Here is a 10,603-nt window from a genome sequence, read left to right as displayed (position 1 = left end):
TATCACTTTTTCAATCCTATATAAGGTAGGTCAGTAAGGTAACAAAGGCACATCTGCTTTGTGCTCCTTCAGCTCTTTTTCCTGATTCTTCCTGGGGGAAAATCTAAAACAGTAAGTAGCTGGTGGACCTACAAGACCCCAGACTCTTCTTTCCTACATGCATTCATACTAGGTTGGTGCATGCTGTGTTCAGATTTCTCTTTCCCCATGGACTTGACACCTGAAAGGAGTCTGTTTGATCTCTGGTAGATGGCCTTTCCATGTCTCTGATCCCCATCCTTCAGGATAGGGAGCATCTTTTCCATAGAAGGTCTCCAAGTAGCCCAAGCTGTATCCTTTCCCACATGGAATTGACAACATTGCATTTCCAGTGTATGAAAATACCATTGCATTTGTAACATAGTTTACTTCTGGATGTTTGGTAGATGTCTATGTAAGTGATCGATTGTGCAAATATCATTTTTATAAGAAAATGGAATCAAGCCATTCTTTAGGCTGTAGTTTTAAATTTTGTCTTTGAAGAATATTCAGGAGAAGGCACTGAGACAAAGGGGGCTGGAATCTTTTCAGTTTATGGTTTGTATGTGGCTCTTCTGTCCCATCACTTAATACAATATCACGCTTATCACATTTAAAAATTCCCCACAAATACACAGTTTCAGTGGGCCTGGGAGAGCGCAGTGCCCCTAGATGTGCATCTTCCTGTTGCCATTGACCACATCTCATTTATTCTGTGTGACTAGGTGGAAAATGAGCATCACAGATGTCCTTAGCGCTGATGACATTGCAGCAGCCCTGCAGGAGTGCCAAGGTAAAGGGCAGTGGGCGGGGGGGGGGGGGGGGGGGGGGGCGGCATTTCCCAGCTATTCACACCTCCAGCAAAGCCTCAAAGATTAAAATGCGAACTTTGCTGAAAATTCGTGGGACCAGAGAGTAAAACTGTTATCAACGAAATAACTACAGTGATAGAGCATAGGATTCCATTGCTGTAAGGGGAAAGAAACTTACTAAACGTGAAAAAAGAAATGTGTGGATACCACGTAGCCTGTTTGAATGCAATGACTGCATTTCCCCCCGCGCCCCCCGCCCCCCCACCGGTTAGACCAGCACTATGGGGTCTCGGACACACAGCCTGTAAAAAGGGTAGGGGAAGGCATAGAGGAGAAAGAGGGGGATAGACAAAAGCAAGTGGACAGGGAAGGTGGGGAGGGAGACAAGAGATGCTATCACAAAGTCACCCAGTCTTGGCTGCCTCGAAAGCTTGCACTAGTCACAGCCCTCTTTTTCTTTTTCTTTTCTTTTCTTCTTAAGAGAGAGAGAGAAAGGGAAAGAGGGACAGGGAGAGAGAGAATCTTAAGCAGAGACCAATGCAGGAATCGATCTCACGACCCTGAGATCACGACCTGAGCTGAAATCAAGGGTCAGATGCTTAACCGACTGAGCCACCCAGGTGCCCCGTCTTTTTTAAAAACTGAGAACACAGCATCCCTGTAGCTCGATATCATGAGGAGGGGTTTTGATAACCTATGCTTACAGCATCTTGGCCCAAATACAGAATGTGACCCAATGAGCCTCAGAATAATCCTCTCTCTGTCCTTCAGACCCAGATACTTTCGAACCCCAAAAATTCTTCCAGACATCAGGCCTCTCCAAGATGTCGGCCAGCCAGGTGAAGGATGTTTTTCGGTTCATAGACAATGACCAGAGTGGATATCTGGATGAAGAAGAGCTTAAGTGAGTTTTGTCCTGAGCTTGTGTGGCACCCTTGACATTGCTAGGTGGCTTGGAAGCAGCGGAAGCCAGTTGGGTCAGTATTTCTTCAATGGCCAGGATTGACACTGGTTGTTCTGCAGAGCCTCATGAAAGGGAAGACCATGAGTCAGCGGGCCACGCGTCTATCCTTGTGAAGCTCTAGACACAGGCACTGAAGACTGTAGGTGCAAAAATGCATTCATTGTAGGTTTTTTTCTTTGGCAAATGGACTTACCAACAAAATCTGAAATTTTTTTTTTTTATTTTTAACCAACTGAGCCACCCAGGCGCCCTGAAAAAATTTTTTTTTATTTTTTAAAATGTATTTATTTTATTCATTTGAGAGAGAGCACGAGCAGGAGGAGGCTCAGAGGCAGAGGGAGAAACAGACTCCCCACCGAGCCAGGAGCCCGACATGGGGCTCGATCCCAGGACCCCAGGATCATGACCTGAGCTGAAAGCAGACGCTTAACCAACTGAGCCACCCAGGCGTCCCCCTGAAAAAAAAAAACTAAAAAACCCACAACTTTCTAAAAACAAAATGCCCACCCGTAGTTTCTACAAGGAAGGCAAGTTTGGCTTGTGAAGACCTGTGACAGAATATTGCAATGGGGGGAACAGGTGGTTTGCTTCACGAGAAAAAGGGTAAGCACAGAGACACGTGGTCTTTCAGAAAATTCCCATCAATCTTGATTGTCCTGCAGGTTTTTCCTCCAGAAGTTCGAGAGCGGTGCTAGAGAGCTGACAGAGTCAGAAACCAAGTCCTTGATGGCGGCTGCAGACAATGATGGTGATGGGAAAATTGGAGCCGATGGTATGTTCCCACCTGTACCCAGCACAAAAGAATTTAGCTCTGGAAGCAATCCAGGGGACTTGGGCCCTGAGATCAGGCAGACGTGGTTAGTGAAAATCCCCCTTTCTTAACCTTGCTGAGCTTCAGCCTTCTCATCTGTAAAATGGACCCACTGTGAGGATACCAACGATATACCGTAGAATCTGGTCCCATGAGTCACTGTCTATGACCCAGAAAATACCCTTCACCTGACCGGGGGACTGGCTATGGCCCGGCTAATGATTTGCAAGACACCCTAATGCATCATGGCAATAATGTAAGGAATTTCTACCACTGGGATCTAAGCCCTTCTGAATAAGGGAAGGATTGACATTCTCAAGTATGTCTCCTACCAAAATGTCTACTGACTTGAGGAGGAAAGCCTCTTAGCTTTCAAGGGTTTACACAAACACGTTTTATTGGACATTAGCCCACTGAGTGGACAATATTAGAGTAGATCAAACACCATGTATGGAGTCTTTTGTGTGCAGAGCCCTATATTCAAATTTAGTATAGCTGCATGGCTGTAGGATTATTTTCATCCCAGTTATGTGGCTTACATGCTTTTTAGCTACACTGTGCATGCCAACTCAGAAGAATTTATGCATGGTCTTTATGGTGGTACTAACTGGAAATTTAGAACGCCTGTTTAGATCCTTTTAAAAACCTACCCAAAATTATACCACTATAACTTGCTACACAGGAGTTAATGTAGCTTCTGTAGATAGCTCAGAGAAATAGTTGAGGTAAGAGAAGACTGATTTATTTAAATCTAACCACACACACAAAAAAAATCCAGATAGGCAAAGTGTACCAATAAATACAAAGCAAAACCCCAGTTTTCCATTTCAATCAGTCACATCAACTCATTTTTATCATTACCATTATCACCATCGTCTTTTAATAATACAAACTCTTGGGGGTAAGTTTAGAGTTCATCAGAGAAAAGTGAGTTCCGAGGCCCACCCTATGAATTATTTCCTACATCTGCACAACGTAGCTTCCGAAAAGAGGAAGAACCCCCCCCATCTCAGTCTTAAAGTAGACAGAGAGCTGAGAGATCCCAGATTGCAATAGGCTATTACACCAAATCCATGCACTGTCAGAGACAAATTGCTGGGCTCACAAGTTCTAATACAAGGGGCTCTATTGCAAAGCGGAAGATATCTGTTAGATTATGCAGGAAGATGGGACCCTATAGACCATCTCCATCTGCGGTCAGTGACACATTTTTTTTCTCTCCTTTTGTGTCCTTAGAGGGGGCCAAGCCCATCATCTGACAATCTGCTTCCTTTCCTCTTCAGAACCCCCCCGGCCACCACACGTCTGTAAAAATACCCAGCCATCCCCACTGATGCTTTCTCGCCTCTTCTGTTCTAGAATTCCAGGAAATGGTGCATTCTTAAAAGCCCCAGGCTGTGGAGATAGAGACAATCAGCCAGAAGGCCTCCAAAGCCCCGGGAATGGGAAACCCCCCTTTCTCCCCCTAACTTATTTATTCATTCCCACACACACCCCCGCCCCGAAGTGCTTCTGCAATTTGCTCCCTGTTTTTGCGAGGTAGACAGTCATTCATGAATTTTCGGTGGTCAGTATGCCCTGATGACTCCTGTAAGGCCCTCGGCAGACAATGCCTTTAAAATTCATCCAATAAAGATACATTTCTCATCATCTGCTGATGTGTGGGTGTGTTGTTGTTGCTGCTGTTGTTTTTCTCAGCAAGGTACAGGGATGAAAGCAATTTGGGGGCTGAAGGCTTTTAGAAAGACTTCTGGTCCTATTAAGCACTAGGCCAGCCACGGTGGGGTGTGCCAGAAAACAGGCTGGGGGGAGAAAAAAACCTCACAAATAGCACCGTCAGACTAGGATTTTCTCAGGGAATTTTCAGAGTCTGAAAGTAATATGAAGAGATTTATAAAGAGCATAAAATCACCTTTGCTTATGCGTTAGATGACCATAAGAGAGATTTAAAAGCCAACAGTACAGAACAGAACAAAGTGGGAGTCTGCAGTGGTCCCAGAGCTAAGGAGACTTGCTCTGCCAGATGGGCACAAACAGCCACTTTCAAGCTTGCCTTTTTTTTTTTTTTTAAAGATTTTATTTATTTATTTGAGACAGAGAATGAGAGACAGAGAGCATGAGAGGGAGGAGGGTCAGAGGGAGAAGCAGACTCCCCGCCGAGCAGGGAGCCCGATGCGGGACTCGATCCCGGGACTCCAGGATCATGACTTGAGCCGAAGGCAGTCGCTTAACCAACTGAGCCACCCAGGCGCCCCCCCCTTTTTTTTTTTCCTTAGAAAAACAAGCTATCTGAGACTTGCCTGCTCTGACCCAACCTCCTGCCACCTCCCCGCTTCTCTTTCTGTCTTCACTTTCCTGGCTCTCCTTGAAATACCAACCTGAGCCAATTACACAGAGAATTGCCTTCACTTGGGAGGTGAGCCTCGGGGTCCTATTACAGAGTTTTCTCGAGGGTAGGGCAATCTCAAGCCAGGAAACTCTCGCAAGGCTCATGTCCAGGTGGCAGATTCAAGGTGTTGTCTCTGGCTGACCCCGAGAGTTGAGGACTCCGGGGAGGAACTGAGGCATTTTCCTGGGAGCCTGCTGCAAGGCTCACACTTTTCACTCCACACCCAGGCTGCTAAGGCCCTGGGCTCTGCTGGCTTGCTTCCTTCACACTTAAGCAGCTCGGTGACTTTCGAACCCCTGTTTTCCGGAGGGGCCGTGTTAGGGCAGCTCTTCAAAGTGTGGGGTGTATACGACAAGGGGACCTCCAGAGATCAACATTTTTATTTTAATAACCATAAAATACATAAAATAATGTATTTTAATATGCATTTGGAAGAAATTCAACTAGCACAAACACACGATTGCAATATCGTCGCGTTAGAATGAGGCTAAAGGGAACATCAGACATTTCAAAGTGCATCCATTTGAAGAACAATGTCAAGTAATATTCGAGATGGTATCTGAAGGCTCAAATTCCATAAAGGGCACTCCCATTCCCCCTCCTCGTGCCTCGGTCTTCCTGGCAGGAATCGGGCGAGGTCCTCCCCACCTCAGCTTCCCTCCCTTGGTGTATGCAAATGTCTCCCAGGTGCATCTGTGAATCGCTCAAAATAAAGTCAGCAAGAGCGCCTTTCTGACCAACACTGGCAAGCTTAGAGCCTTGATTCTTCCGACAATCCACGTGTTGCCTTCACCTCCACGCCACACACGGATACTCTGATCCTTCTGTTATTTCACATCTCCCCATTAGCTTTACCCAACCAATGGTTCTTTATCCCTGCTACACTCTACATACCTCAAAGCGAGCCTGCGCCACTCTTTCCGGGGGGATCTGGCCACCACGCACCTCGGAGAAGCCAGGTGGGTGATGACGTTTTAAAATAAGGGTCATGGGGGCGCCTGGGTGGCTCAGTTGGTTAAGCAACTGCCTTCTGCTCAGGTCATGATCCTGGAGTCCCGGGATCGAGTCCCGCATCGGGCTCCCTGCTCGGCGGGGAGTCTGCTTCTCCCTCTGACCCTCCCCCCTCTCATGTGCTCTCTCTCATTCTCTCTCAAATAAATAAAATCTTAAAAAAATAAAATAAAATAAAATAAGGGTCATGGGAACACTATATCTAAAACTAATGATGATGGGGATTAACATAAGAATAAAAAAATTTTTTTTTAATAATAAAAAAATAAAATAAGGGTCATGAGCTTTTAATTGACTAAGCAATCCATCAACCATTGAAGCTGCAAAGGCAACATCGTCCTAATCTAGGTGAAGATCGTCAGTTTCTCATTTCTTTTCTGTCACTTAGGAGGGCATCTGTCTAGGGATAATGACTGGAGGGGTTATATGGAGCACCCAGGGTGCTGATGTCCAGGTCATACTGATGTCCTGTCTTGGGGAAGATGCTTGGAAGAAGATGGATGTCTACAAAAGGACAGATTGCCACAAATTTTCCACAGATAGGATTATGGTCAGTTATTCATGAAGTTTATTATTCATTCTACTGTTTCAAAATGACAATCATATTTGCCCATGTCAGGTACATTGCTTTTATATTGTTCCAACCCAGTTTTAGGAACTTAATTTCAATTGAGTCACTCTCAAAAGACAATAAGTAGCAATCAAAAGGAGCCATCTCTCTGTATTTACCACCCAAGAATTGTCAGGTGTTATGCTTACATGAAACAATCTTGTCTCTACTCATAGAAAATTTAAATTACGTTGTTTGGATGTTTGAGTGTGCTGGTGAGGGGGTGGGCAACACATAACTCCATCCCTGAATGCAGTAACAACAACTCTGGGCATTTGAATATACTTGTTAATTAGCACCTTTTATTTTTCTGGTTATTTTTCTAAGTTTACATTTTGCAGAGACATTAGCATTTCCAAATCTTTGGTAAGTATAATTTGAAAACAAAAAAATGTTTTCAAAAATTACCCGAGTTTAGTCATTAGACAAACTTTGTACAAAGTAATTCATTTTTCAATGCATCTTATTCAGTATGTACCTCACCAAAGAGAAAGGGTTCATAACAAAATGTTAACACCGGTTATCTCCAGCTGGAAGGATTACAGAACAGTGCGATAAGACTGAGGCCTTTGAAGAAACGGAGCATAGTAACTAGGGAAATGAAAAACAGATGTAGAATTTACCCAGTTTTTGTCACTAAGCCAAAGTAACAATTTTGATTTAAAAAAAACTTTCATGCCAAAGATGTATCCCACACTCAAATGAATGAAAGCTCTGCATACTATTCTGTTCCTGAAATTTCTACTCATTTCTTTGGACTCATTTATATTTTTACATACTGAGGAAAAATTTTAAATATAACATATCCAGAGTCAAATCAAAACTGGAAACAGAATCCTGAAATTGTAACAGTCTGGAAAAGGGATTGACAAGCACGCAAACAACTTTACTTTTGTGCTTGCTTTCTCGATTTTTAGCTAATTTGCCGATGACCACCATCCTACCTCAAGAAGGGGATGTTCTCAGCAGTGGAATGATGTATTTTGGCTTTGACAAGAGGGCCTAGAGTGCATGATTGGTTACAGAAGTCTGTTTTTCCTACTTGCTTATAAAATAGGGCTGCGACAGTGGTTTTAATTTGAACTCTTTTTACTTAATTGTAATTTTGACTTACAGTTCGGTAGTTTATAATTTAATGGAATGTGATCTGAAAGCCAGTTTCCTGAATGTGCTTCATTGCTGAAGCTAATAATAAGAATTATTAAAATACTTCAAACATTATTGGGTATTTTTAAAAAAGATTTTATCTATTTACTTGACAGAGAGAGAGAGCATAAGCAGGTGGAGCACAAGCAGAGGGAGAAGCAAGCTCCCTGCTGAGCAGGGAGCCTGATGCAGGGCTCGATCCCAGGACCCTGGAATCATGACCTGGGCCGAAGGCAGATGCTTAACTGACTGAGCCACCTAACCGCCCCTAATTATTGGGTATTTTGCTTCAGCATTCGCACATTGCCAAATATTGACATTAATTTTTAAATATATAGGTTTTCACCTAAGTTATTCCCAGCTCAAAAACAAAGCATAGGAAAAACAGCAAAGTTGGGAAGTTCTGTCTGTTTGTTCATGTTGACAAACCGCATAGTTAATTCTGTGGGACGATGCAGTTTAATTTTGTGTAATGAGTACTCAAGAATCCAATTTCAAGCAAAAACCTATCTTATATCGCTCCTGCTAACGTGAAGGTATGGTATTACTTTGCAAACACTTAAGACGACAGATGAAATTGGAATCACGAGGCTCGTTTCCACCTGGCCTGTTAACTTATTCACTGGGAAGACTACTCGTTTACATGAGGTTCTAACTGGTTTCAAAACGTCAACGCTTTCGGGTAAGGAGTAGATTTTTGACATTGTTTTCCTAGGAGTTCTACAATGAAGGGAAACGGATTCACATCCTTGAATTATTTTTGAGTGATAAAATATATTTCAACAACATAAAACACCTGCGTCCCTACCTCCTCACTTTATCAAACCTTGACACTGCTGGGGTGGTGGCTTTGTAATAGGTCAACTTGCTTGGGCTGTAGGTCCCCAGTCTTAGGTGGGCCTGAGATTTGGGGGTGGGGAGGCGGGAGTGAAGCAATTGCCATTGTATGTATGCTCCAGAACTCAGCATGGGGCGGTCACTTATCTGCTGGGTCCCCTCCTTGGTGTGGGGTCCTCCGTTAGCCCCCAGCTCCGGGTGTGTCTTTCCTGCTCTGAAAAAGTACACCAGCTTTTCCTGGAGGAACCACCCCTCCCAGCCCCATCATCAGGGCTGGAGGCAGGAAGAGACTCAGGTACGTTCCAGTCTGTCCTCAGTCTCCCCCGTTCTTCCTGTCCCGCTTCCCTTCCCAATAGCAGACCTCAAACTTCAGCAGCGATGAAGCCTGTAGCCTTACAGAGACTGTTCAGGTCTCTCACTAGCCCCTAATACCTGTAGAAGAGACAGATATATCCAGGTATCTCCTGCTTTTCAAAAGTTCAAGTTACATCACTTCACTTTTACAAAAAACCTACATTAGTACCTGTTCACTAAATGAAAGGAATCGAAGTCGATTTCACTTTTACGAAAAAGGGGGAAAAACAGAAAAGAGCATTCAGCGTTGGTTTTGTGGCCAGAGCGGTAAGAGTAAGAAGCAGGACAGACCTTATTTATCTCATAGCTGAAAGTGTATATCCTTTTACCAGCCTCTCTTTGTTTCCCCCACCCCCTAACCCCTGGCAACCACCGTTCTACTCTGTTTCTATGAGGTTTGGTTTTGTCTTCTAAGATTCCATCTATAAGTGCTCACAGTATTTGTCTGTCTTATTTCACTTAGCATAATGCCCGGCAGGTTCATCCAGTGTTGTCTTGAATGGCAGGATTTCCTTTTTTCTCACCGTTGAATAATATTCTATCCTGCACATATAAGCCACATTTTGTTTATTCATTCCTCCATCGACAGACACTCAGGTTGTTTCCATACCTTGGCTACTGAGAATAATGCTACAATGAAGACAGAGGGCAGAAATCTCTTCTAGATAATGCTTTCGTTTCCCTTGGATACATTGCCAGAAGTGGGATTGCTGGATCATATGGTAGTTCTATTTTTAATTTTTCTGAGTACCCTCCATACTATTTTCCATAGTGGCTGCTCCAATTTACATTCCCATCAGTGCACAACGGTTCCCTCTTCACATTCTGGCCAGCACTTTTCTTTCGTCCTTTCCTAAAATAGACCTAACAGGTGTAAGGTGATACCTCATTGTGGTGTTTTTTTTTTTAAGGATTTTATTTATTTATTTGAGACAGAGAGAATGAGAGACAGAGAGCATGAGAGGAAGGAGGGTCAGAGGGAGAAGCAGACTCCCTGCCGAGCAGGGAGCCCGATGTGGGACTCGATCCCGGGACTCCGGGATCATGACCTGAGCCGAAGGCAGTCGCTTAACCAACTGAGCCACCCAGGCGCCCCTCATTGTGGTTTTGATTTGCATTTCCCTGATGATTGACGTCGAGTGTCTTTTCATGTACCTATTGACCTTTTTCTTCGGACAAATGTCTATTAGGGTCCTTTGTCCATTTTTAAATTGGGTTATTTGGGGTTTTTTTTCTTCTACTGAGTTGTAGGAGTTCCTTGATATTTTTTATATTAGCCCTTATCAGATGTGTGTTTTGCAAATATTTTCTCCCATTCCAGAGGTGGACTTTCCATTTCATTGATGGTTTCCTTTGCTGTGCAGAAGCTTTTTATTTTATTTTTTTAAAGATTTTATTTATTTATTTGAGATAGAGCAAGAGTGACAGAGAGAGAGAGAGAGAACACAAGCAGGGGGAGCACAGGCAGAGGGAGAAGCAGGCTCCCCACTGAGCAGGGAGCCTGACACGGGGCTCAATCCCAGCACTCTGGGATCATGACCTGAGCTGAAGGCAGACGCTTAACTGACTGAGCCACTCAGGCGACCCTGTGCAGAAGCTTTTTAGTTTGATTTACTTCCAATTGCTTATTTTTGCTTTTGTTGCCTTTGCT

The 10,603-nt window shown here is 43.9% G+C and overlaps 1 protein-coding gene across 1 annotated transcript; it reads left to right on the top strand.

The window, feature by feature from the left end:
- Positions 1 to 750: 750 nt before the first annotated feature.
- On the top strand, positions 751 to 3,990 carry OCM2 (oncomodulin 2). The gene is made up of 4 exons (XM_034988137.1): positions 751 to 811; positions 1,602 to 1,734; positions 2,457 to 2,566; positions 3,965 to 3,990. The coding sequence occupies exons 1-4, from the start codon at positions 751 to 753 to the stop codon at positions 3,988 to 3,990; spliced, it is 330 nt and encodes a 109-aa protein (XP_034844028.1).
- Positions 3,991 to 10,603: the final 6,613 nt, after the last annotated feature.

The sequence above is a fragment of the Mirounga leonina genome, unplaced genomic scaffold, assembly GCF_011800145.1.
Source record: "Mirounga leonina isolate KUSES-001 unplaced genomic scaffold, KU_Mleo_1.0 Mir_454, whole genome shotgun sequence".
Taxonomy (NCBI): domain Eukaryota; kingdom Metazoa; phylum Chordata; class Mammalia; order Carnivora; family Phocidae; genus Mirounga; species Mirounga leonina.
The sequence above is the reverse complement of the archived record's forward strand: the minus strand, read 5'-3'. Positions and strand labels throughout refer to the sequence as shown.